Source organism: Onychomys torridus, chromosome 6 (assembly GCF_903995425.1).
Source record: "Onychomys torridus chromosome 6, mOncTor1.1, whole genome shotgun sequence".
Classification (NCBI taxonomy): domain Eukaryota; kingdom Metazoa; phylum Chordata; class Mammalia; order Rodentia; family Cricetidae; genus Onychomys; species Onychomys torridus.
In genome coordinates, this window is record NC_050448.1 from 65,792,922 (window position 1) to 65,820,061 (window position 27,140).

The 27,140-nt window shown below is 46.5% G+C and overlaps 2 protein-coding genes and 1 non-coding gene across 11 annotated transcripts in view; 2 read left to right on the plus strand and 1 right to left on the minus strand.

Moving 5' to 3' along the window:
* The window catches only part of Syt11 (synaptotagmin 11), a 28,746-nt gene extending 28,042 nt beyond the window's left edge, over positions 1–704 (minus strand). For 2 of the 3 annotated variants that reach the window (XM_036189423.1, XM_036189421.1), the window contains exon 1: positions 416–704. In XM_036189423.1, coding sequence (XP_036045316.1) covers positions 416–449 — 34 coding nt within the window. In that variant the 5' untranslated portion in view covers positions 450–704. The remainder of the gene's footprint in view (positions 1–415) is intronic. The other variant, XM_036189422.1, reaches the window with a different exon arrangement.
* Positions 1–27,140, plus strand: part of Gon4l (gon-4 like) — a 64,160-nt gene that overhangs the window by 406 nt on the left and 36,614 nt on the right. The window contains exons 1-11 of one of the 7 annotated variants that reach the window (XM_036189412.1): positions 3,064–3,124; positions 5,006–5,536; positions 13,623–13,814; positions 16,976–17,169; positions 17,567–17,641; positions 17,793–17,843; positions 19,225–19,275; positions 19,885–19,983; positions 20,992–21,111; positions 21,510–21,680; positions 23,206–23,398. In XM_036189412.1, the coding sequence (XP_036045305.1) occupies positions 5,032–5,536; positions 13,623–13,814; positions 16,976–17,169; positions 17,567–17,641; positions 17,793–17,843; positions 19,225–19,275; positions 19,885–19,983; positions 20,992–21,111; positions 21,510–21,680; positions 23,206–23,398 (1,651 nt within the window). In that variant the 5' untranslated portion in view covers positions 3,064–3,124; positions 5,006–5,031. The other 6 variants (XM_036189418.1, XM_036189416.1, XM_036189417.1 and 3 more) reach the window with 6 other exon arrangements.
* LOC118586491 lies at positions 22,815–22,978 on the plus strand. Its single transcript, XR_004945370.1, has one exon. It is a non-coding gene; the product is annotated as a U1 spliceosomal RNA (small nuclear RNA).

Genomic DNA, 27,140 nt, shown 5'->3' on the forward strand with positions numbered 1-27,140 from the left:
GCCCTCAGAAGTAGGAGGGGGAGGAAGGGGCACCGCCCTGCGTGCCCCAAGGGGGAGGGCTCGGCCTACCCCACCTCTCGTCCTCCAGAAGGAGGGGTTCACATCCTCCCGCGCGTGCTTGCTGTTTCTCACCTCCAGCCGTGCTGACAGTGCACCATGGAGGGATTATGGTCAAGGTTTCAGCATCCTGGACTTGCCTACCCTCGGTGGCACTCGGGCCTTACCAGCCCCTGCAGCCCAAAGCTGAAATCCAGGCGCTGCCCACTGCCCTCTACTCACCAGCTCAGGCCCTAGTCTAGCAAGGCTGGTAGCAATTAAAGGATCCCATCTGGACTTCACTCCCCGCCCATGCCTCAGCTATCTGGCTTTGCGCCGGCCTGATGGCTTCGAAATCAGTTTGTCAGACTCTACTTACCAAAGCTGGGGCGTATATTTGTGATCTCAGCCATGTTGTAGTCAGAGGTACTTTTGCAAAGGTCAGACAACTTTGGGAATCTCGGTCAGTACCGAGGCCGCGGCTGTAGACCTCCAGATCAGGAGAGGGGAAGGTGTCTGGCAGACTGCCCCTGCGACAGTCCGATCCCTGGTTGCTAGCTGCGCTTTCCTCTTAGATGCTCCAGGGATGCTCTGAGCTAAGGATGCAGGTGCAGTCAGACTGGTCCTGATGCGAGGTAGGCTCCGCCTCTTTCCGAAGGGCCCTCGGCAGAAGACTCCGCCTCTTTCCGAAGGGCCCTCGGCAGAAGACTCCGCCTCTGCCCGAAAGGCTCCGGAAGCTCTTCGAGGAGGCCCCTCCCACTGCCGAGTTTTCCCCAGGACGAGGCTCCGCCCATTCCCAGGCTGTGGGCGTTGGGGCTAGAATTTCAAAGGCAGCCAGAAGTGTAGGTGTTGTGCTGGTTCAGTCGCATATTCCTGTGACTGTAGCACTCGAGTGGGTGAGGCGGGAGAGTCAAGGACAGGCTTGGCTAGGCCTCCAAATACAGAAGGACAGGAAGAGAATCGCTTTAGCGTCTACGGAAGCTGTGATTCTAGTTGCCTGGGTTCATGCAGAGGGAAGCCGAACCTTCTGGGTTCCAGAAGTTGTGAGAAACAAAATTCTATACTGTTTCAGTATTGATTGCTACTGTTTTAGTACAGTCCTGAAACAGTAAAGGCAATTACGGAGCCTGAAACTTGAGAAACTGATTAAAGATAAAATAGAAGCAGGACGATCATGAGTTAAAGCCCAGTCTGAGGGGTACAGCAAGACCCTCCGTCAAAAAAATCAAAACAGTAACAAAAGACTTAAAGTCCTCTGGGCGGTGGTGGTGCTCACATTTAATCACAGCACTGGGGAGTTAAAACAAAAAAGCCACAAAAATCCTCCAAACATGAGGCAATTTATCGTGCATAAAAAGCTGGGATTGGAATACCAGATACCTCACTTCTGTTGATAACTGGGTACATTTGTGAGTTCATCTACTCATCAGGGTCAGAATCTGCCAACTGAAAAAAGTGATAAAAATATCCATTGGCCACAGGATTTTTGGTGGAGACCAAATTCCCTAAATAATGTGAGAACATTGTGCACAATGAAGAATATCATGTAGATATAAGTAGCTGCCATACCTTGGATCAAGTCTGCCTTTGGTTTTTATAATTTAGAGTCTCTTCCTGAATTTTAGAAATTCTTCTTTTCTTCCTATGTTCCAGGTATTTTGTGGGGAGGGTGATTAGTTGTCAACTTAAACCATGGATTCCCGACACTCAGGTTTGTGTTTTATAGATTACTAAAGATAGAGAAAGCTAGGAAGCTTGCATTCTTTCTTTCTTCCTTTCTCCTTTCCTTCCCTGTTACCTTCCTTTCTTTTTTCTTCTTCTTCTTTTTTTTTTTTTTCCTTTTTTTTTTTTTTTTGAGACAGGGTTTCTCTGTGTAGCTTTGCGCCTTTCCTGGATCTCTCTCTGTAGACCAGGCTGGCCTTGAACTCACAGAGATCCGCCTGGCTCTGCCTCCCGAGTGCTGGGATTACAGGCGAGCACCACCACCGCCCGGCTTTTCTTCTTTCTTTGAGACAGGGTTTCTCTGTGTAACAGCCTGGCTGTGCTGGAACTCACAGCTGTGCCTGTCTGTACCTCCTGAGTTGCTGGGATTGAAGGCATGTGCCACTCCACCAGGCAGGGAAGTGCCTTTCATGTGTCTATTTACAGACAAGACAGTGAGGTTTGTGCACAGAATAGCTTTGAACTCTTGATATTCCTGCCTCCACGTCTGTCATTATAGGTGTGGACCACCACACTGGGTTCAGTTAGCGTGGGGATTCAAGCTCAGACGTTTCCAACATGCAAGGGAAGCACTCCACTAGTTACATCTTTCACTACCTACACACCTATCTGCCCACCCACCTACCTACCCACCTACCTACCTACCCACCTACCTACCCACCTACCTACCCACCTACCTACCTATCACCTACCTACCCACCTACCTGCCTACCTACCTATCTGCCCACCCACCTACCTACCCACCCACCTACCTACCTACCCACCTACCTACCCACCTACCTACCCACCTACCTACCTACCTACCCACCTACTCATCTACCTACCTATCTGCCCACCCACCTACCTACCTATCTGCCTACCTACCCACCTACCTACCAACCTATCCACTTACCCACCCACCTACCTACCTACCTACCCACCTACCTGCCTACCTATCCACCTATCTACCCATCCACCTACCTAGTTACCACCTACCTGCGGACCTACCTACCCACCTACCGCCTACCTGCCGACCTATCTACCCACCTACCTACCCATCTACCCACCCACCCACCTACCTACCCACCTACCTACCCACCTACCACCTACCTGCCGACCTACCTGCTTGCCCCCGCCTGCTGGCCTGCCGACTTAACCATCATCTATTTACCACCCATCTATCTAGCATGTGTTCTGTCACCTTTTACCTTAACTGACATGTTAGCCCTGTGGCTTCAAGAGGCCCTAAACCAAGATGGCGCCTATCGTTGTGCGCATGCTCCTTGACGTCCAACTCCCGCGCCGGGCGCGCACCTCTGGCGGTGCCGTTGCCTTACTTCCGCTGGTGCGTAGCGGAGTTTCCGCGGAGTCGGGCCGGCGTCTGAGGGTACTGTGCAGTGTGCGGTGGGGCGGGAAGAGGCGCGTTAGACGTGGGGCTCCGGGGCGGAGGCTGGCCGGCATGAGGGGCGTCTGCTCCGAGGCTGGGTGCGCGGCGCGGGAAGGGAACTGCGTAGCCGGGGTACGAGTGGTGGTGCGGAATTGGGCTAGTGCTGAGCGCGGAGGAGCGCGGCGGGTCGCCCTCGGGCGTGTTTTTCCCGGTCGGTCTCCACCCCCTGAGCGGGGACGGCTCACGGCTTGGCGTTCATTCATTCTGTTGGTCCACCGCTTGGTCTCCAAGGAGCGGACTCTTGAAGCTGCCGTTGTTTGAAGCTCTTGGAGCGATTCCCCGCACTGCCCTGACGGAACAGCCTGGCTGCCCCCGTCTCCCGGCTGGCTTTTTGCTGCCCGGTCCCTGGACCTCATGAAGTCACCTGTGAAATAAAGGAATCGCCTAGGTGATTCCCTCTCCCCTCCGTACTGGTCTGTCACCCTCCGTGACGGCATCAGCGAATCTGCTCTCCGGTATTGAGATAAGAGCCTGGGCTGTTCTGGTGAGGGCCTCTCTTCATGCCCTAGAGAACGTGAATTGCGCAGGCTTAAGGTTAGCTGTATAGCTCAAACTCTGAGTCAGAGCGACCCCCCCCCCCCCCAGCTCGGGTTTCTCTGAGTAGCTTTGGAGCATATTCTGGAATGAGCTCTGTAGACCAGGCCGGCCTGGAGCTCACAAAGAATCGACTTCCTAGTGCTGGGATTAAAGGCAGGGGCCGCCACCGCCCGGTGTGAATGTTGTTTTTAAGTCTGCCTGGTTCCTCTAGTACTGTTGAATGATCTTTAACTTGAAGGTTGTCAGTGATGCTTCCTCTCTCCCTGGAACTTTTCATGAAAGTAATGTTTTCTGCATAGAAGGGTTCAGCTAGAGGCTGGGGATGTACTCAGATGGTAGAGTGCTTGCCTTACATGCATAAAGCTCTTGGTTCCACCTCATAAAACAGTCTGCGGTAGAAAGACCTGTAAGTGGAGTCAGCAGGATCACAAGTTCAAGGTCTTCCTGAGCTAGCTAGCAAGTTGGAAGTCAGCCTCTAGTACCTATTGTAAATGCTCAGTACCTGGTCCAGATGCAGTGCAGCATTGTCTAAGAGCACTTTGATTCATTCATCTCTTCAGAGAATGGTCACTGTGCCAACAGTACCCACCTGGTGTGGAATGCTGGAGACACCAGTTAAGGATTCCCTTCTCTCTAAGTCCATATTCTTGAGGATGAAGACAAAGATATTGCAAAAGTGATATGTTTTATTGTTTGTTTGGTTTTTTTTTGGGGGGGGGGGTTCTAGACAGATTTCTCTGTGTAGCTTTGTGCCTTTCCTGGAACTAGCTCTGTGGCCCAGGCTGGCCTTGAACTCACAGAGGCTCTGCCTCCCAAGTGCTGGGAATAACGGTGTGTGCTACCACCACCCGGCCCCAAAGTGATACATGATAGTGTAAGATTTACTTTTTGTTTTGGATTACATGTGTGTCTGTGGGTATTTGAATGTGAGGGCATGTGGGCAGTTCCAGGCTGGCCTGGAACTTAGTGGGTAGACAAGGCTGTCATTGAACTGGTAGAAATCCACCTGCCTCTCGTCCTAGGCTGGGAATAGAGGCTTGCACCCTCACTTCAGGGCTGAGGTATCAGAAGCTTAAGAGAGTAAGTAAAACTTAGGGTGACACACTCTCAGGCATGGAGTCTGAGTTGAGCTGCTGTAATCAGCTTCTCACCCTCCCCTGAAATTCCTAGGCCTTTGGTGTGAAATGCTGTGTTCAGGGTTTTCCTGAGGACGGTGACATAATTGAACAGCTGTTATTACTGTCACCCACTGACGTGACAAGGACTTGCCTTGTATTGTTTTAGGATGGAACAGAAGTGGGACTTGTAGAATGTTGCCCTGTAAAAAGAGAAGAGCTACAGTGACAGCGTCTGTGCAGCAGGGCGGTGACCAGGAAGGAGATGATCTTCAGCTAGAGTCAGCTGTGAAGCCAGAGTCCGACCAGCTTAAAGACTTGGGGTCAGAGTCACTGTCCTGGTGTCCAGGTCATGAGAGTGCAGTGCGCCCCGAGCTACACTCCGTGCATGATGTAGAAAGCCAGCTCAGCATGGAGGATCCGTCTCTAAGCTCTAAGGTGCTCACCCAGCATGGAAACTTACCTGTTTTGGAAGTCGTTGACGTAGCCATCCCTCAGGAAATCACCCTTCCTTCCTTGGAGTCTTCTCATTCCCTATCTGTACACATCGATAAAGGGGGACTCCAGGGCACGGGCTCAAAGAAAGCCAAGAAAACTGCCTTCCAGCCTGGGCTGATTACCAGAGAAGACCGAGGGGATCATCCTGTCATAGAGGAACCTCCTTTAGGAGAGCCTGGTGAAGAAGTCAAGGCAGAAGGAGGTAAGGGGGAAAGGTCTCGGTTGCTTTCCCCTTGTCCGTGTAGGTTGAGCATCTCTGGTGTGAAGCTTTAAACTCCAAAATGCTCCACACCTTCCTGTTGGAGTACTACCCTGGTGCTGTAAGTGAGAAATGCCACCCCTGTCCTCAGGGGAGGGGCTGGGTCAGAATACAGGCCCTCTTCAAAGATTGCATCAGCCCATCTCCGGATGACAAAAGGGCTGTGCATGAGAAATGAATGAGTTGCATGTCTAGGCTTGGGGCCCATCTCTAAGGTATCTCCTGAGTGTACATCTTCATATTGGACACCAGCACTTGAGAGAAGGGACAGGGAGGTAACCTGGGCCACTTGGATGTTTTCTTGTCTTGAGACAGGGTCTCTCTGCATAGCCCTGCCTGCCTGGTCCTCCCGAGTGCTGGGATTAAAGACCTCGGCTCTGGCCTCTGCTTGTCTTTGCTCTCTGTGTTGTGTTGATAGAGATTCTGGAAGAGAAATTGCCGTGGTGTGGACTTGGACCTGGGACTGCTGTGCTCATTAAGCACTAACGGTGAACCTATTGAGTGGGCCGAGATTATTTTTTCCTTCCCACTCTGTATTCTCTGCTGTCTACCCCCTCTCCATTAAAAAAAACCTTGATGTGCATGTGTATTTCACTTGGATGTACATGTATAGGCCCCATGTTCATGCCTGGTGACCGTGGAGGCCAGAGGAGCGTGTCAGAACCTTGGAATTGACACTATGAATGGCATGTGGGTTCTCAGATCCAACCTGGCTTCTCTGCAAGAGCTACAAGGTCTCTTAATTTGTGCGCCATCTCCCTATCCTTCCCTCCCCGTTCACTCTGAAGCTCTCTTCTGCCTTCCTGGAGCTATGAACTAGGAATACTCTATTCAGTTGTGTAGCCCTGAAGCTGGCTGTGTGGACACTGAGGAAGGCTTTCGAGAGATGAGTGCCCCTTTGGACTGAAGGCTCTGAAGGTTGCAGTTTGACAGAGTGGATGGCATGAACCCCTGAGCTAGGAAAAGTTTGTGTAGAGATAGACAAGCAGAGGAAGATGGTGACATCATATCTCAGAAGAATTAGGAAAAGGTGTCTCCAAGTGGCAGGTTAGGTTTCAGTTGCAAAGAGCATTAATTTTCATCCTGAGGCATCGTAACATTTCCAGTAGGTAGCCCTCTAACAGGTAAGCAGAGTTAGTGCCATCTCCTCCTTCGCTTGCACTCGCAGATACTGATATTAGGGCCTTGTACATGCTGGGCGTGCACTCTGAGTCACGTCTGAGGCCTCCTATTGGTTTCTCTCTCTCTTAAAAACAGTTTCTTTGGGTTTTTAGAGAGGAGGTCTTCTACTGTAGGTCAGCGTGGTTTGGAATTCACTTCTCAGCCCTGTCTGTCCTTCAACTAATGTCTCCTGCCTCCACCTTCTGAGTGCTGAAAGTATGATACTCCTTTGCATGTTGGATTACTGTGGGGATCCTCTTTCCCTCTCAGCCTGTTGGCCATCAGTGCGAGAGGGGAAAGAGGTAGAAGAGGCAACAGAAAGCTTTGTCCGCAGCCCGTAAAAGTGAGTGGGGACAGCCCTCCCAAAGACAGATTTCGGTGAGTCATTGAATTTTATTCCAGAATATAAGGAATATATAGGACTGGAGAGCCTGGGTCAAACCCTAATCTGCACTAAGTGGCAGGCTTCTGTCACAGGCTTCTTATGTGGCAGTGTGTTTCTGTAGCAGGCTCCTGTCACAGGCTTCTTATGTGGCAGTGTGTTTCTGTAGCAGGTTCCTGGCACATGTCTTCTAGCAGGGGTCTGTGCCAGGGGTCAAGCAAAAGACAAACCTGCCATCTGGTTTAGAGACAGCTTATGGAGAAGGTCAGTCCTCCAGGTCCAGGGACGTTTTTCCAGATAAGTGCAGGTAGAGGCAGTAAGTTCTGCTGGAGAGAGGCACCTGCATGTTGCCAGGATACTGATATAAGCTGCTAGGCCATGGGGAGGCTGCCACCTCTACCTGCCAGCCATGATCTGCCTACATGCCAACAGGCTCGATTGGATGAATTTTATTTATTTTTAGTTTTCAATATTTTCCTAAATGTACGTAGTTTTTTGATTACCATATGTGATTTCAAGCCAGATTACACAGTAATGCACTATCAGAAGCCAAGGGCTGGGATGTATGGGACATAGGTTAATAGTAGGGGACTGTTTACATTTTCATGGCCCTAGATTTGACCCTAATTGGTGTGTGTGTGTGTGTGAGTGTGTGTGTGTGTGTGTGTGTGTATGTATGTATCTCTCTTTCTGTGTTTTTGTTTGTCTCTGTGTGTGATCTTTCATAATTCCAACTATTCAAAAATAATAGAGTATACTATTTTTGTTTTTTCTCTTTTAAATTAAGTTTTTATTTATTCTGACATATTCTGTTTGGTCTGCAGGTGAGGCTCAGCATCACAATGCTTTGTAGTTTCCTTCAAGTCTGGGCTCAGTCTCCAACAATCTGTTTATTTTCAGTGCTCAGGATCTAGCTTAGGGCCTCTTGCATGCTCTGATATGAGCTACAACCCCAGCTCTGCCATGTTTCTCCCTCTGAGCTCTTTCAGCAGCTAGCTTTTTTGGTTTTGTTTTTACTTAAATTTTAATTACATTGTAAAATTTATTGATTTTAATTTCTTCATATGAGTGTTTGTCCACATGTATGTTTGTGCACTTATGTTCATGCCTGGTGGCTAAGAGAGATCAGAAGAGGTGTCAGATAACCTGGAAGTGGATTTCCAGATGGTTGTGAACTGGCACATGAGTGCTGGGAACTAAACTTGGGTCCTGTTGAACAGGAGTGTGCTCTTAACTGCTGAGCCACCATCCCTTCCCATTAATGAAACAATTATTTTATGTCTGTGGGCCTCTTGTCTGCATATATGTCTGTGCACTACAAGTTTGCCTGTTGCCCATGAAGGCCAAAAAAGTATGGAAGATTCTCTGGAACCTGAGTTTCAGATGCAGTGTGGGCTGCCGTGTGGGTGCTGCAGATCATACCTGGGTCCTCTAGAAGAGCAGCCATTGCTCATCAGGGCTGAGCGTCCACGTGAGTCTCCAAGGGTATTTATAAAGAAAGGAATTTGGAGGTTTGTAGGGTTTAAAAAGCGTGTGACAAGTGAGAGGAAGAAAGTTTGAAAGAAAAGGAACTTTGTCCAGTGGATGATTTTGTGATACACAGAAGGAAGAGACAGGGAGGAAGGGAAATTAGTCTACATGAGTCAATTTAAAAAGAGTCACTCGGGGCTAGCAAGATGGCTCAGTGGTTAAGAGCACGGACTGCTCTTTCAAAGGACCCAAGTTCAATTCCTTGCACCTATTTTGAGTTGCTGACGAGCACCTGTAACTCCAGCTGTTGAGCAGTTACATCATCTGTGGTTGTAGATGTATCCTGCTTGTTAAATAAGAAACACAGAGCCAGTTGCAGAGTTAAAAACCACCCACGAGGTCAGAGCCAAAGCAGAAAACCTTACCCTTCACTGCTTCTGCGGTTCCTCCTCTCCGCAAGAGACCTACTTCTGTGTGTCCTGTCTATTTAAAGACTTTTTGTTCTCCTCCCTCATTGGTTGTAACCCAGCCACATGACCTCCTCGTCACTGCCTGTTTGTACAGACCTCCAGGTCTTCTATGGTTGGTATTGAAATTAAAGGCGTGTGTCTGCTATGTTGGCTGTGTCCTTGAACACACAGAGATCCGCCTAGCTCTGCCTCCCAATTGCTGGGATTAAGGGCGTGCCCCACTACTGCTCGGCTTCTGTTCTGGCTTGCTCTGACCTCAAGGCAACTTTATTGACATACAAATAAAATCATATTTCAATACAAATAAAATATCACTATATTTTCCCTTTTTTATTTTAATTTCAGGGAACACACAATATTTTGGGGAGCACAATACCCAGGACCATGTAGTGGAAGGAGAGAAGTGCTCAGTTCTGTCCAGCCTGGGATACACAGCGAGTTCAAGGCCAGCTCAGGCTGGACACAGCTAACAGTAACTCTCCCAAGTACTGACACTGCATGGATGTGTGACACACTTGTCCTGCTTTCTTTCTCTCTTTCTCTCTCTTTTGGTTTTTTTTGACACATACCCTCAACTGTCAAAGAATGCACTATGTACACCACACCAGACTTGCTTCAAACTCACAGAGATCTGCCTGACTCTGCCTCCTGAGTGCTGGGAATGAAGGAATGTCCCAGCTCTACATTTTGTTCTCCAAGCCAGGTCTCACACAACCCAGGCTGATCTCAATGTCACTATATAACCAAAAATGACCTTGAATTCCATCCCCAAGTGGTGGGCTTCCAGTTATGGGTCACCACACCCACACCTTGCCTTTGAGACAAGACTCTTGAGACAGAGTCTTGCAGTATAATCTTGACTGGCCTCTAACTTGCAGCAATCCACCTAGCTCGGCCTCCTGAGTGCCTGGATTACAGGCAAACACCATCATGCCTGCCTCAATCTTTGAAAATATGTGACAGAACCTTTAAATCCATATAAACATTGTCCTTCAAGTACACATATCCAGGGTGACAGCAGAGCTTCCTCCATGTGGACTTCTGCTGCCTGGAACTACTCCAAAAAACCCAACAGTTTGATTTGGTTTTATGAGGCAGGGGCTCCTGTTCCCTGAAATAAACTTATCTGGGGTCAGAGAACAGACAGCCACTAGAACAGAGCCAGAAATGGTGGCTAGAAAATGGGTCAGAGCAAGCCATAGCAGAAGTTGGGCGGTGGTGGTACACGCCTTTAATCCCAGCACTTGGGAGGCAGAGCTAGCAGAGCTAGCCGGATCTCTGAGTTCAAGAAGAAACAGCTAAGCATGTGACCCATGCCTTTAATCCCAGGGAGTGGGGGCAGAAAGAGAAAGGTATATAAGGCGTGAGGACCAGGAACTAAAAGAGTTAAGCATTCGGCTGGTTAAGCACTCAGGCTTTCGAGCACAGTTCAGCTGAGATTCATTTGGATGAGGACTCAGAAGCTTGCAGTCTGAGGAAACAAGACCAGCTGAGGAACTGGTGAGGTGAGGAAACTGTGGCTTGTTCTGCTTCTCTGATATTCCAGCATTCACCCCAATAATCTGCCTCAGGTTTGATTTTGTTAATAAGAACTTTTAAGATTCCTGCTACACAAACCCTGTCTGGTAAAACAAAAACAAAAACAGAACAACAACAACAAAAAAGATGGCTTTTCACTTGGTTTTTGCCGGGCAGTGGTGGCGCACACCTTTAATCCCAGCACTCGGGAGGCAGAGCCAGGCAGATCTCTGTGAGTTCGAGGCCACCCTAGTCTACAGAGTGAGTTCCAGGACAGGTCCCAAAGGTACACAGAGAAACCCTGTCTCAACCAAAAAAAAAAAAAAGGATAGATAGTTCAGCCATTAAAGTCTGTGCTCACAACCCAACATCAAAATAAAACCGAACAAACCACTCTCCACAAGGAAACCCCAAACAAATGGCTAGAGAATTGAGTGAACATAGACACCTCCCCTTGTTCTCGAGAAGTGATGTGCACTTTTCCAGCTCCTGCTCTGCCTCCTGCCCTCCATTCTTTCCCTCTGATCCCCTGTAGTGGCTTCTTGGGTATGTCTCAGGGTAGTTTGTCTATATGCGAGTGTTGATGTATTCTTTTCTTTCTTTTAAAACATTAGTTTCTTTTTACATTTATTCATTTTCACTTTCAAAATGTATTTTCTGGGCTGACCTGAAGGTAGTGGGTTATCTCAGTTGGTGCTCGCGTCTGTTACAGATTGAGCTCCTGTTCTACACTTTTCCCCTTCTCCCCCCTTCACCTGACTAGTCTCAATAGAAATTATTATTCCAGGTTTTTTGAGACAGGGTTTCCCTGTGTAGCTTTGGAAACATGCTCTGTAGCCCAGGCTGGTCTCAAACTTAGAGCTCCGCCTGCCTCCGCCTCCCAATGCTGGGATTAAAGGCGTGCTCCACCACTGCCGGGCTAAGAAGTTATTTTTTAAGACAGGTTCTCACTGTGTACTTTTGCTGCCTAGAACTAACTCTGTAGTCGAGGCTGGTCTGGAACTCAAAGATCTAACTGCCTCTGCCTTCCCAGTGTTGGGTAAAAGGTGTGCCAAACTCTTGTTTTTGTTTATTTGTGTGCTTGTGTGCTTGTGTTTGTTAGTGCATGTAAGAGTTTGAAAATCGAAGGGCAGCTCCCAGAGGTAGTTTCTTTCTCTGTCTTCCTTCCTCCTCATCTGGTTCTCTGCCTCCCTGTCCCTCTCCTGAAACAGTCTCACTTTATAGTCAGACTGGCCTGCAACTCACAGCGATCCACCTTCTGCCTCCCACAAAGGCACGTGCCACCTAACATACTCATCTTCTTTCTGCGACCACTTGATTTCTTTTTTCTTTCTCCCGAAACGCCGTCTGTAGACCAGACTGTCCTCTAATTTACAGTGATCCTCTCAATGTGACTTCCCAAATGCTAGGATCACTGTCATGCCACAGAATGTCTTAAGTTGATTTTCATGTTTCTTTTTGATAGTATTTGATGAATCATGGCATATTAATTCATTTGTTCTGTAAAATTGACTTAGAGTCAGGAATGTTTGTTTTGCTTTTATTTATTTATTTATTTTGAGACCTAGTCTTGCTATGTAGCTCAAGTCTTAAACTCAATATTATTCTGCTTTAACCTCCCCAGTGCTAGAGTGATAGCTGTGTATCAGTATGCCTCAGACATTGTTTCCTTTGTACAAATTTTTTTAACTCAAATATATTTTTACTTATTTATTTTTAATTTTTAAAATTAAGAAATTTCCCATTCATTCTACATATCAGTCACAGATTCTCCTGTCCTCCCTTCTCCCACCCCCAAATCCCCTCAAGCCACCAGGCAGTGGTACTGGGACCTGTCCCTAGTGCATGAGCTGGCTTTTTGGAACCTGGTGCCTATGGTGAGACACTTTGCACAGCCTTGACGCAGGGAGGAGGGCCTTAGACCTGCCTCAACTGAATGTGCCAGGCTCTGCTGACTCTCCATGGGAGACCTTTGTACAAATTTTTAAATTTTTATGTCTGTCCTAGTTAGTATTTCTATTGCTGTGAAGAGACACTCTGACAAAGGCAGCTCTTATCAAAGAAAGTCTGTGTTTGGGGCCTTTCTCATAGTTTCAGAGAGTTAGTCCATTATCATCTTGTTGGTGAGTATGGCAGCATGCATGCCAGTATGGTGCTGTAGCATAGCTGAGAACTTCACATTTCTGATCCACAGGAAGAGAGCCGCTGAGCCTGGCATGGGTTTTTGTGAAACCTCAAAGCCCACCCCCAGTGACACTCTTCCTCCAACAAGGCTGCACCTCCTAGTCCTTTAAATCCTTCTCAAACATGTCACCACCGGAGGACTAAGCATGCAGATATGTGAGCCTGTGGGGTTCATTGTCATTAAAACCACCACTGAGTTATATCTTATACCAGGTGGATGGATGCCTTATGTGCACCTGGTTAGAAGAGGACATTAGATCATCTGGAACTGGAGTCATAGGTGGATGTGAGCTGCAATATGGGTGCTGGGAATTGAATTTGGGTCCTCTGCAAGAATAGCCAGTAATCTTAACCTCTGATCCATCTCTTCAGCTCCTACTTTGGACATTTTTATATCTTTTACAGTTGATGAAATGCCATGGTCAACTCTAAATAACTGTCCCTTTGTCATCTAATACCCTCTACCCTATAGTGATCTGTTTCTTGGTGTTGTGAATTGAACCCAGAGCAGTCATATGTACTAGGCTTACTTTCTACCACTGAACTAAATCCCCAACCCATGGTCTCATTTTTCTTAGGAAAACACAGAACTCAAAGCATATTTGAATTTAAAATGTCATAGCAGTTATCTAGTTCATTCTGTGAATTATAGATGAATAATTTGGATCTCAATTTTCATTTCATTATTTGTTTTGGAGCCTATTTTGAAGCAAAGGAAAGCCTATGTGTATAGTATGCTTCATGAAGATGTCTAACATAAAGATCTTAGGAAAAGATGCTAATTCTGCACTAGAAAATGATTAAGAATGAGCAGAGTGTGGAGCAGTGTTTGCGATTCTTCTAGGAAAACTTCAGATGCATTCTGGAGGGGAATTACCTCTGTTGTCATCTGGCAGCCAGTCTGCAAAACCAGGAGCCCTGCCTAGGAAACCATTCCAGCCAGATGGTTCTGCCTTTCCACAAGAAAAGCCACTCAGAACTCTGGGTCACCAAACTGAGGAAGAGATGGAGGATGGTGGACTCTTTATACCAATGGGTAGGCTTTCTTTTTCTCTTTAATTAAAACAGAACAAAACAAAAACAGTTGTAGCAGCATCAAAGCAATAGACTGTTGAAGCATTTTATACACACACACACACACACACACACATATATATGTATATATATATATATATGTATACACACACACATATATATGTGTATATATACACACACACATATATATGTGTATATATACACACATATGTATATATACACACACATATGTATACACACACATATACACACATATGTATATATACACATATATATGTATACACACATATATACACACACATGTATATATACACACATGTATACACACATATGTATATACACACATGTATACACACATATATGTATATACACACATATACACACACATATATGTATATATACACACACATGTATATACACACACATATATGTATACACACACATATATGTATACACACACACACACACACACACACACATAGTGACTGCACACATCGGCTAGCAGATTTCTGTCAGGGTAATGGCAGCATCTGGAGCTCTTCCTAGAGATCAGCCTTGTCTTCCCTTTCAGTTCCTAGTTGAACACCTTGGTAGTAAAAATCCTGACTTCTATGTGTTCATTCAACCTCTTTGTCTTTATAAAATGAATTGGGTTAGATAGATTTGCTTTTGGTGGTTGTTTTCCACTCCATGTTTTATGTAAGGAATTCATTCATACTGTGTAAAATTGTAGATTTTCACGTTATTGTTGTTTGCTGTTGTGTTCTTTGAATACTTTGCTTTCATTTTTCTTTTTGTTTTGGAATTAAACCTAGAACTTTTGTATGTTAGCCTTAAGGCGTTTTACCCTGAGCCATGTCACCAGCGTTTTCATTTGTTCTGGTTAGGTTATTAGGAGTGTTTGCAAATCATGGTAAGTGGGTGCTGAGCTTTACAGGAAATGTTCAGTCTGCAGACGTGGTGCTGCAGAGCTGGGGTCCCAACACTTACTTTTTTGACATAGGGTTTCATGTGGATAGCCAAGGTGTCCCCGAATTTAAGATACTGCTGTCTTGGTTTCCCTTGCACCAAGATAGTCAGTCTGTCTGTCCCTCCCTCCCTCTTTCTTTTCCTTCCTTCCTTCCTTCCTTCCTTCCTTCCTTCCTTCCTTCCTTCCTTCCTTCCTTTCTTCTTCTTCTTCTTCTTCTTCTTCTTCTTCTTCTTCTTCTTCTTCTTCTTCTTCTTCTCTCTCTCTCTCTCTCTCTCTCTCTCTCTCTCTCTCTCTCTCTCTCTGTGTGTGTGTCTGTCTGTCTATTTCAGCTAGGGTCTCTCTGATATTTAGGTCTAGCTGTCCTGAACTCACTGTAGCCCAGGCTAGCCTCAAACTCACAGAAATCCACGTGCCTCTGCCTCCGGAGTACTGGAATTAAAAACACAGCTGAGATATAATTTAAAAAAAAAAAAAAAGAGTATTTATTTATTTATTTTGAGTAAGGGTAACACTATGTAGCACTAGCTGGTCTATAACTCATAGTGTAGACTAGGCTGACCTTAAACTACTAAGAGTCTACTTGGGGTGTGTGTGTGTGTGTGTGTGTGTACACAAGAGTGTGCTTATGGAGGTCAGAGCACAACCTGCAGGAGTCTGCCCTCTTCTTCCGCCGTTTATGTCCAAAGGATGGAACTCCGGTCTCTTTGCAACAAGTCTCTTCACCCACTGACCTGTCTTGCTGCTCCCTTCCTTCCCTCCTTCCCTCCCTCTTCCCTCTTGTTTAAAGTGTGTGTGTGTGTGTGTGTGAACACAACCTGTCTGGAAGTCAGTGGACAACTTGTAGGTTATAGGGAGTGAACTACTCAGGTTGTCAGACTTGGCAGGAAGTGCCATTACTCACTGAAGCGCCTTGAAAGCCTCGTTATTAAAGAAAGACACGATCTCATTGGGCACTGCAGGCTAGCAAGTCTGTCAACTTGCTCCGCATTGGGTAATCTGTTCTCTGCTGTTGCCCCTCTTGTGTTGTAGTGTGTGAAGGGTTTGTCATGGAGCTCAGGCTGGACTGGCACTTGGTTTGTAGCTGAGGAGGATGTCTAGGGTCCCTGCTTCTGCCTCCTGAGTGTCGAGGTTATAGGCGTGTGTCACTGCTCCTTGCTTGATGTGGTTCTGGCGAACCTGAGGCTGTGCTTCCTGTGTGCTAGGCAGACTACCGTCTGAGCCATATGTACAGCCCAGTCTAGCTCTTCTCGAGGGACCTTTGACTGTTGATGTCTCTCAGGATGTTTCTGTTTCAGTTCATTTACTCAAGATGATTGACACAAAATTACTCATACTAGTCTTTTCTTCTCCCAGTGTTGAGATTGAACCCAGAGCGTCAAGCATTTGAGCATTCTGGCAGGATGTTCACTACCTGGCTGCCCCTCAGGCTTTCTTTAAATATCTGTGAGAACTGTAATGAAGTGTGTTCTTTCCTTCCTCATTCTGATAGTTGGTCTTCTTTCTCATTTAAGTGTTAGTAGGCCTTTTGCTGAGCCTTTTCTCTCTCTTTTATAAAAAACAAAACAAAACATATTCTCACTGTGTAGTACTGGCTGGCTTCAGCTCACCAAGGTCTGCCTGCTTCTGGCTCCCAAGTGCTGGGATCAAAACTGCTGAGACTTTTTTTTTTTTTTTTTTTTTTTTTGGTTGAGGCCGGGTTTCTCTGTGTAGCCCTGGCTGTCCTGCAACTCACTATGTAGACTAGGCTAGCTTTGATCTCAGAGATCCACCTATGTCTGTCCCCATAGTGATGGTATTGAAGGAGTTCACTACTATGTCTAGCTATTATGACCAGTACGTAGTACCGTTACCAACTCCATAAAAAAACCACAATTGCTATATCATGGTGTGTGGTTTTCAAAGTCAAACAGTAGGCAGGTTGGTTTCCTTCCACTGTTGGTTTGGGGTGAGTTCCTAGAGAAGTAGTTCTAGAGATTCTTTTTTTTTGTTTTGTTTTGTTTTGGTTTGGTTTTCCCAGACAGGGTTTCTCTGTGTAGCTTTGCGCCTTTCCTGGAACTCACTCTGGAACCAGGCTGGCCTCGAACTCACAGAGATCCGCCTGCCTCTGCCTCCCGAGTGCTGGGATTAAAGGCGTGCGCCACCACTGCCCGGCTCTGGAGATTCTGGTGACGTTTTTCTTGGTTTATTTGCAGAAGAACAAGAGAATGAAGAAAGTGATAAAAGGAAAAAAACCAAAAAGGGTACCAAGAGGAAACGAGATGGAAAGGGCCATGAAGAAGGGACTGTGGCACATGACCTGAAACTGGATGACGTGCTCGATCGTACTTTAGAGGATGGTGCTAAGCAGCACAATCTGACAGCAGTCAATGTACGGAACATCCTGCACGTGAGTAGCCGTGGGCAGCTGTGTAGTGAGCCTAGAATCTTCTCAGCAAGTACAAATAAGTAGACCTGTAAGTCTCTTGACTCCTGGTATTTGAATTAGCAATTTTGTCAGTTAACTGACAAAATGTTTTATATGTACGATAGTGCTCTCTTCCAACTCTGACCTGGGCCTGCAGATTTTCTGTCCCAGTAGCAGGTAATGACCAGGGCCATTTGCCGCAACATTGTTTCAAGGCTTGCTTCTGCCCTCTTTATCTTTAGTTGCTTTGCTTGAGCTCAGTTTGAGGATCTAGCTTCTGTTTATCTTCCACAAAGGTCTAGTGGCAATTCCATAGAGATGAATATTGTCCAGATGACGAATCTCTTGGCATAAAGTGGGCTTTCTCTCCCTCCTCCAGGAAGTCATCACAAATGAACACGTTGTAGCCATGATGAAAGCTGCCATCAGTGAGACAGAAGACATGCCATTGTTTGTGAGTAGCCCCTTGTCACTCTCTCCATGTCTGGGAACTTTCCCATGTGGGAGATCATGTTGGAGTTTGCAAGGAACTTGGCAAATGTCAGACTGGAAAATTCACATGGTGATTTTTATTGACTCCTTTCTTCCTGTATCTCCCTGCCTAGGAGCCTAAGATGACGCGCTCTAAGCTGAAGGAAGTGGTGGAGAAAGGAGTGGTATGTGTTCTGAGTCTCTGTGTCTTGGGAAACAGAATCCCGTTCTTGGTTGTTCATAGAGAAGAGATTCCTGAACAGTTTTGGTCTGTGTTTGCCTTTTGAAAGAATTATGTGTTGGGGGCTGGAGAGGTGGCTCAGAGGTTAAGAGCACCGGCTGGTCTTCCAGGGGTCCCAGGTTCAATTCCCAGCACCTACATGGTGGCTCCCAACCATCTGTAATGAGATCTGGCGCCCTCTTCTGGCCTGCAGGCATTCACGCATACAGAACACTGCATATATAATAAATAAATAAACAAACAAATAAATCTTAGAAAAAAAAAGAAAGAATTATGTGTGGGAAGGGACTCTTAGCTCAGTGTGAGAATGCTTACCTAAAATACATGGGATTACAAGTGTGAACCACCCTGCCTAGTTTTTCATGCTGTGCCTGGCATGAATCAAGGACAACCAAGTCACATCCTGGGTCAGTGCTGTTTTCTTTCTCTCTGTGTAGCTTTGCTGCTGGTGTGGTGGTGGTGGAGTTGGTGGAGTTGGTGGAGGTGGTGGTGTGGTGGTGGTGGAGAGGGAGGTGGTGGTGGAAGAGGAGAAGGTAGAGGAGGAGGAGGAGGAGGTGGTGGTGGTGATGGTGGTAGTAGTGGTGGTGGTGGTGGTGGAGTTGGTGGAGGTGGTGGTGGTGGTGGAGGTGGTGGAGGTGGTGGTGGTGGAGTTGGTGGAGTTGGTGGAGGTGGTGGTGGTGGTGGTGGAGGTGGTGGAGGTGGTGGTGGTGGAGTTGGTGGAGGTGGAGTTGGTGGAGGTGGTGGAGGTGGTGGTGGTGGAGGTGGTGGTGGTGGTGGTGGTGGTGGTGGTGGTGGTGGTGGAGTTGGTGGAGGTGGTGGTGGTGGTGGTGGTGGTGGTGGTGGTGGTGGTGGAGGTGGTGGTGGTGGTGGTGGTGGAGTTGGTGGAGGTGGAGGTGGTGGTGGTGGTGGAGTTGGTGGAGGTGGTGGTGGTGGTGGTGGTGGTGGTGGAGTTGGTGGAGGTGGTGGTGGTGGTGGTGGTGGTGGTGGTGGTGGTGGTGGTGGAGTTGGTGGAGGTGATGGTGGTGGTGGGGGGTGGTGGGGGTGGTGCTGGTGCTGGTGCTGGTGGGTTGGTGAGGCAGGGTCACACCTATGACCAGGCTGACCTGGAACTTACTGTGTAGCCCAGGCTCCTCTGAGCTTTTGGCTCTCTTCCTCTCTCAGTCCTGCCAGTGTGGTTTCATAAACCCCCAATATTTGCGAATAGTGTCTTCCGTGACAGTCAACACCTGTAGACCACTGTGGCTACTTACTAAGTAGATAGGTCTTTCTGATGATCAGTACAAGGAAAAGCAGTTACATGTTATTCCTGACGTTCTTTTTGATAGGTCATTCCAACTTGGAATATCTCACCAATTAAGAAAGCCAATGAAATTAAGGTAAACTTAGAAGACGTCACTGTTACTCTTTTCCCAAAGTACTTCAGTTTTGAAACCTAACTACTTCCTCTGTACACACTAATTATAGACATGCCTTTTTTTTCTTTTGTCTTTTTTTGTTACAGGTTTGGGATTTTCCATTCTGTTACAGCTAACCTTGCACCTCGTGGAGTCATACAAACTCTGCCTGTGTTGTTGGATGTGACTGTACATTAGACTCACAGAATCCTCCCCCGGCCCTTAGTATCTTCACTTTCTTTTCAGATTGTGTGATTTGAGCTTCCCCTCCCTCCCCCCTCCCTCCCTCCCCCCTCCTTCCCTCCCTCCTCCCTCCACACTTCCTCCCATCTGTCCTCTGCTGCTGCTGGAACCCAGAGCCTTATGCATGGCGAGCATGCATTCTGCCTCTGAGCTTCCTGTTCTCCAGCCCTGTTCCAGTCTCTCTTTGTTGTTTGATATTGACTTACTTGCTCTGTGCGGTGGGTGGCGGGCACCCCTGCCATAGCATGTGGGAATTGGTTCTCCTTCTGCCTGCCTGGTCCACAGTGAGCCTGTGTCTCTGGCTGCTGAGCCGCGCCCTCCCCGCTGTCCTTTGTGTTTCTATTAAAGCAGCCTCCACAGTTTGTGGACATTCACCTTGAAGAAGATGATTCCTCAGATGAAGAGTACCAGCCGGATGAAGAAGAGGAAGATGAGACAGCTGAAGAGGTTAGTAAGTGCTCATTGTGAGTGAAGAAGAAAAGGGGGCTTGATGAGGATGGCTTTTTTAGTGACTTGGTATTGTCACCCATTCCACAGAGATGATGCAGACATGGTTCTCTTCTCTAGTAACGTCTTTGCTGTGAGGCCTTTTTCTCCTCCAACCCTCCATATTTCAGCATACATGATGAAATGTAACACATACAACACAAGGATGGACTATGGTCTCAGACTTGGGAAGTGGAGATAGGAGAGTCAGGAGTTCAGGTTCTCCCCAGCTGCACAGTATATTCTAGACCTTGTATAGGAAACCAGCAGACAAGTGTACCCCACCCCATGTCTTGATAGTTACTTGCTGTTTTCTTGATAGTCCTGTTAAATACACACCTCTATATACTGTGGTTTCCTTTTTTTTTGCTTATGAACTTTATCATTTTTTTCCATTTTATTTTAGTTTTGAGAAAAGGTCTCAGTATGTAGCCCTGACTGGCCTAGAGTCTCCTAGGTAGACCAGGCTAGCCTCAGCCTCATAGAGATCCTCCTGCTTCTGTCACCTGAGAGCTGGGGATGAAGCTGTTTGCCACCATGCTTGGTTTCTAACACTTTTCCAAAGAGTCTTCTTTTTCTCCTTCTGTTGTTTGTTAATGCCTTTCCCTTTGACAGTTTGTAATGAAGATGAGGCTCCATAATGACTTTACATACTACGTACTTGTGTGTGTGTATATATGTCCGTGTATATCTGTGTGTGGGGTGTGTCGTTTGTGTGTGCATGTCACCGTATGCTGGGGAGATCAGAGGACATCTGGTAAGAGTTGAATCTTCCCTTCCACCATATGGATTTGGGGAGTCCAAGTCAGGTGGTCAGGTTTGGTCACATACACCTACCTAGTCATCTGCTGGCCATCCTTGTAGCCCAAGTCCCAAGGGACTGGTATTTCATGATTTATTCTGTTGTGACGATGGTGCTCTGGACTGAGGTTGGGGCACACAGGTGAGCATGCACTGGGTTTGTTTTAGAGCTTATTGGAAAGTGATGTTGAAAGCACTGCTTCGTCTCCACGTGGAGTGAAGAGATCCAGACTGCGAGCGTCTTCTGAAGTGGCTGAGACAGATGAGGAGAGTGGCGTGTTGTCAGAGGTAACCCAGCGTCAGGCAAGAGAGTCTTTGGCATGTGTGTGAGCAGAGGCTTCTTTTATGAGTAGCTGATTTACCAGTGGTAACTGTGGGTTGCCACCTTTTCGAGTCCCTTGAGAGAATGAACAGCTAAGGGATGACTGAGACCTAGTGATGGTCTAAGAGGTTTTCTGAGTTCTCACTAAGGGTCAAATGTGTGTAACCCATGTTTCAGCACTCTCTTTAAAGCCAAGTAGTTTTCTGTTTCTCTCACTGCATAGGATGAGACCTAGTTAGATCCGTGTGTTGAAATGGCCATTCAGCTGTCTGCATCTGGAAAAGAGGACAGTGGCCACCTTCACTGCATGAAGACCTCTCTGCCCTCTCTTCCTCTCTCCTAACACAGTGTCCTTTTGAATCAGGTTGAGAAAGTCACCACACCTGCTGTGAGGCACGTCAGTGCTGAAGTAGTGCCCATGGGGCCCCCACCGCCTCCAAAACCAAAGCAGACCAGGGATAGTGCTTTCATGGAGAAGTTAAATGCGGTCGATGAGGAGCTGGCTTCTAGTCCTGTCTGCATGGATTCTTTCCAGGTGAGATCAGGACTCTGAGTTGCTGAGAAAAGAACTTAGGGTTTTTCATTTCAGACTCTCGGATATGGGGATGGGGCTGACAGATTCAGTTTCTCTATAGTTGTCACACCTTGGTTTGTATTTGATTTCTTGCTTAGATTGTGCTGGTTTTTCTGAAGTAAAAATGGCAGTGTTTTTGTTTTCATTTTTCCTTTATTATTATTATTATTCTTTTTTTTTGTTTGTTTTTTTGTTTTTTGAGACAAGGTTTCTCTGTGTAGCTTTGCGTCTTTCCTGGAACTCTCTTGGTAGACCAGGCTGGCCTCGAACTCACAGAGATCCTCCTGGCTCTGCCTCCTGAGTGCTGGGATTAAAGGCATGTGCCGCCACCCCCCGGCTATTATTATTTCTTAATCAATATTTGTTTGGGTTTTTGAGACAATGTCTCTCTGTATAGTGCTGTCTGTCCTGGAACTTACATTATAGACCAAGCTGGCCTCAAAAACCAGACAGTGTGCCATCTCAGGGGAATGTACTAGGGAATGCCAACAAGGAAATTCTAATAGAAAGTAATACCTCCCTGCCCCCCCCTCCCCTTTTTTTTTAAAAACAGGTTAGTGGCAGGTTAGTGAGTTCTGGATCAACCAGGGCAAAATATTGAGACTTTTTCTGAAAGAATAAGTTAACAGAGCCAGCTAGTAGTGGCACATTCCTTTAATCCCAGCATTGGGAGGCAGAGCCAGGTGGATCTTTGTGAGTTTGAGGCCAGCTTGGACCTGGGTTTGATTCCCAGTACCCACATGATGGTTCATAACCATCTGTAATTTCAGTTCCAGGGTAGCCAACTCCCTCTTCCTTGGCCATTGCACACATGTCGTGCTCATACATATATGCAGGTCACACACACACACACCCCAACTCATAAAAGACAAATGCTATTTTAAAAAATCTTTATTTTTTTTAATGTATGAGTGCTCTGTCTGTAGTACACGTTTATGCCAGAAGAGGGCATCAGATCCTGCCATAGATGGTTTTGAGCCAATATGTACTTGCTCGGAAACTCTGGACCTCTGGAAGTGCAGCCAGTGCTCTTAACCACTGTGCCATCTAGCCAGTCCCTAAAGAGTAAACCTTGAAACAAACAAACCAACCACCATCCTTCCCGGCACAGGAGAAACCATGGTCACAAAGGTGGTTAACCCAGGGCACAGCTTCCCCACTGCACACCTGATGTGCTGAACTCTGAAGTTTCCCCAGAGTCGGGAAACTGGTGACTGCAGAATTGTGGCAGTGGGGAACTGTGTTGACACTCTCCCCTGTGGAGAACCCCAAATATTTAATTAAAAAAAAAACAACAGACAACCAGAACTCAGAAGGAGTCCAGAAGAAAGGAAATCCACGTTGTTGTGGGTTTTTTGTTTGTTTGTTTTTGTTTTTTGAGGCTGGGTCTCACTATCCAGGCCTGGCATGTTGTAGAGGGTGGAGTTGATGAATCTGGAAGCATTATTTTCACCTACTGGATGCTGTTTCTTTGTACTTTGGCCAGCCCATGGAGGACAGTCTCATTGCATTCCGAACTCGGTCTAAGATGCCCCTGAAAGATGTTCCTCTGGGCCAGCTAGAAGCTGAGCTTCAGGCTCCAGACATCACCCCGGATATGTACGACCCGAATACAGCTGATGATGAGGACTGGAAGGTGTGGCTGGGGGGTCTCTTAAGTGACGACGTGGAAAATGAGGGTGAGTGGTTCTGTTTGCAGTTACCATCCACTCAGCTCCCCTGTCTCTCGGTGGGGGCACAGCGGTACAAACAGAAGCTTTTATAGTGGGTTGTGACTAGACGTCTGAACTTGTCCTTTAGCTGTTGGGGAGGTTGAGACAGGAAGATGCTGGAAGACATGAGGCCAGCCTGGTCTACAGAGCTAGTCCAGGACAGGCTCCAAAGCTGCAGAGAAACCAAAAAGAAAAAACAAAAGAAATGGCATCGTAACCTACTATTTTTGAGTGCTTGGTTTCCTTGTCCGCTCCTGCTTTAGGTACCAGTCACAAACCTCAGGATGCTCCACCTGAGCATATGACCCCTCCTTGGATTGGATTAATTTGTTTGAGTTGAACAAGAACTCAGAGGATCTTGTCTATGGTTTAGTGTGAAGGAAGCTTCAGACAAGGAGATGAAGAGATACAAAGGGAGATACAGGGGAAGATAGATGTTCCTGTTCTCTCTGAGCATAGGCCTAACAGAACCAAAGGTGTTCGTTCAGCCGTCTGAAAACACTCAAACATACCCTGTTTGGCTTTATGGAAACTGTTGTGTAGCACGATTCTAAAAGACTGGAGTTGAAACCCAGCCGGGCTTGTCAGTTGAGCTTGGTGGCTTCTCTGTACAACAGTCCTTTCCTACTATATGACCCAAGACCCCAAGGGGTTTCTTATGACTAAGGTGGGTCAGAGGATTTCTTATGATCAGCTAATGGATAGAGAAGAATGGAGGTTTTATGACCTGGGCTTGGTGAGAGAGGCCTGGGACTGTCATAGAACACCAAATATTTATTATAACCTCAGAGGTATTTTCAAATTCATTTAATTCATATTTAGATTGCCATTAATGTGAATCTAATTGTTAGTATTCCCTCTCATGTTTTTGGGACTATTTTAAATGGTAAGGATCCTTTAATGTTCCATAGGGTCACAATGTGTGTGTTTCCATGGGTGTGTAGAGGGCAGAGGTCACTGAATAGGCTGGTCTGGTCTGGTTCTCTGCAATTCTGAACCTCCATGTTCAGCTTCTTTACTTGTATTGTGGGGTTCAAATGCACTTCTCCATGCTTGTATGGCAAGCACATTACTGGATGTAAATATAATACTATATATACAATTTCACTTCTTACTGAAGGAATTGAAACTCATGCTGCCACAGATCTGGGACAGCAGGAAGCCTGTAGTGGAGCCCAGGCAGTGTCAGCACCTCTCTTATTAGTGTTAGGCCTCTCCATTCCTTGTCTACTTTATTTCCTTTGTCATTTACCTTCATTCTCATCCTTATATTTTTGACCTGACTAGAAATCCATGATTTCTTCTTGCATTGTCAGTATATCAGAAGAACTTTCCCCTAGAAGCTAATATTTGAAACGTCCAGGGAAACCACTCTGAATGGTCCAATCTGTCTTGGTATGTGGCTTGGACATACCCTCCTTCAGCTTGTTGGCCTGGGTTGTAGCACCTCACACAGAGCCCTTTACGTAGCAGTAGGGGAGAGCTCTACCCAGACCCAGAAGATACTTTACAGTAAGTGGGATGAGGGTGCTGGTCAGGTCAGACTTTTGGTAAAGCAGAGTCAGCAATGAGAGTGCACTAGGGATAGAGGGGACAAAAGAAGGGGACAAGTCCTGCGTCCTTGAATGTGTGTTACTACGGCACTGTCGATCACGTCGTACACTGTTGCACATTGTTCTAGTGCTTTCCTCATGTGGGCATTGGGGCAAGTCTGTAGATGACCAAACAGGCTCTTTTCCCTTCTGTCTTCCATCCTTCCTTTCCCCGCTATGCCTCAAGCAATTCCTTATTTATTTTCCTGAAGGCTAGGATTAAAGGTTTGCACCACCACACCCCTACCATCCAGGGGAAACAACATACACATACAAATAAAAGCATACAACAGTTTTTCTTTGGAGACAAAGTCTCCCTGGACACCCTTGATGAGACGTCTCAATGGCTGGGGTGCTTTCTGTACAGGCATGAGAACCTGTGTTTGATCCCCAGCACCTGTGTGGATGGAGAGCATTTAATTTTTTGTGGTGTTATTGTGTTCCCCAAAATAATGTGTGCTCTAATAAACTTATCTGGGGTCAGAGACAGAACAGCCACTAGATACAGAGGCCAGAAAATGGTGGCGCACACACACACACACCTTTAATCCCAGCACTTGGGAGGCAGAGCTAGGTGGATCTCTGTGTATTCAGGATACAGGCAAGCATGGTGACTCATGCCTTTAATCCCAGAAATCAAGCCTTTAATCCCAGGGAGTGATGGCAGAAAGCAGAAAGTTATACAAGGTATGAGGACCAAGAACTAAGTTAATTAAGCATTTGGGTGGTTAAACTTTCAGGCTTCTAGCAGCAGTTCAGCTGAGATCCATTTGGATGAGGCCTGAGAGGCTTCCAGTCTGAGGAAACAGGATCAGCTTGAGGAACTGGCAAGGTGAGGTAGCTGTGGCTTGTTCTGCTTCTCTGATCTTCCAGTGGTCACCCCAATACCTGGCTCAGGTTTGATTTTATTAATAAGTACCTTTAAGATTCCTGCTAAACTTTAAAAAAAAATATTTATTATGTATATAGCTTGTATGCCTGTATGCAAGAGGAGAGCACTAGATCTCATTACAGATGGTTGTGAACCACCATGTGGTTGCTGGGAATTGAACTCAGGACCTCTGGAAGAGCAGTCAGTGCTCTCATCCTCTGAGCCATCTCTGCAGCCAGAGAGCACTGACTTTAAAGTTGTCCTCTGGCCTCTGTATGTGCAGTGTGCACCCCTGTACCCACACACACAGTAATGGCAATTCAAAACCAAGGGAAAGCAAAGCTTGCTTTTAAAATATTACATACTTTTTAACAGTGTGAGCAAACAAACAAGCAAACATAGAAAGTCACCCAACATTTAAACACCTTTGCATGGTGGCTGGTAGCTTTTTTTTTTTTTTTTTTTTTTTTTTTTTTTTTTTTTTTGTTGCAAGGTTTCTCTATGTAGCTTTGTGCCTTGGCTGATACCTTTGAACTCAGTGTTCTGGAGGTAGAGGCAGGAGGATCTGTGTGAGTTCAAGGAGAGCCCATTCTCCAAAGAGTGTCACAGACCAACAGGTCTTCATAGTGACATTCTATCTCACAATTTTTTTTCTTTGAAGATGTTTTAATTTTATGTGTATGAGTGTTTTGCGTGCATGTATATATGTGTACTACATTTGTGTGGTACCCAGGGAGGTCAGAGGAAGGTATTGGATCCCCTGGAACTGGAGGTACTGATGGTTGTAAGACACATCTGGATGTGGGGACCTGAATCCCTCCTTTCTAGAGCAACATGTACTCTTAACTCTCAGCCATCTCCCCAGCTCTCCCCTGCTCCCAAAACTAAATTGAATTTCCCATGAAGCTCTGTGGGTGAGACGCCTGGCTCATCAGAGTTCAGAAATGGAAATGATGAAGAGTAGTTGCAGTAATTTATTTATTTGGTTTTCTTATTTAAACATGGTATCGTTTGGTAGTCCAGACACTTGGAAGGATGAGACAGGATCATGAGTTCAAGGCCAGACTAGACTAGACAGCGAGAGACTGCGTCCAAAGGAAAGTATTGGCTTAGAAGAAGAAAGAGTGTATGCCAGGGGCTGCAGAGATGGCTCAGAGGTTAAGAGCACTGGCCTCTCTTCCAGAGGTCCTGAGTTCAGTTCCCACCCAGCACCCACATGGCAGCTCAGTCATCTTTAATGAGATCT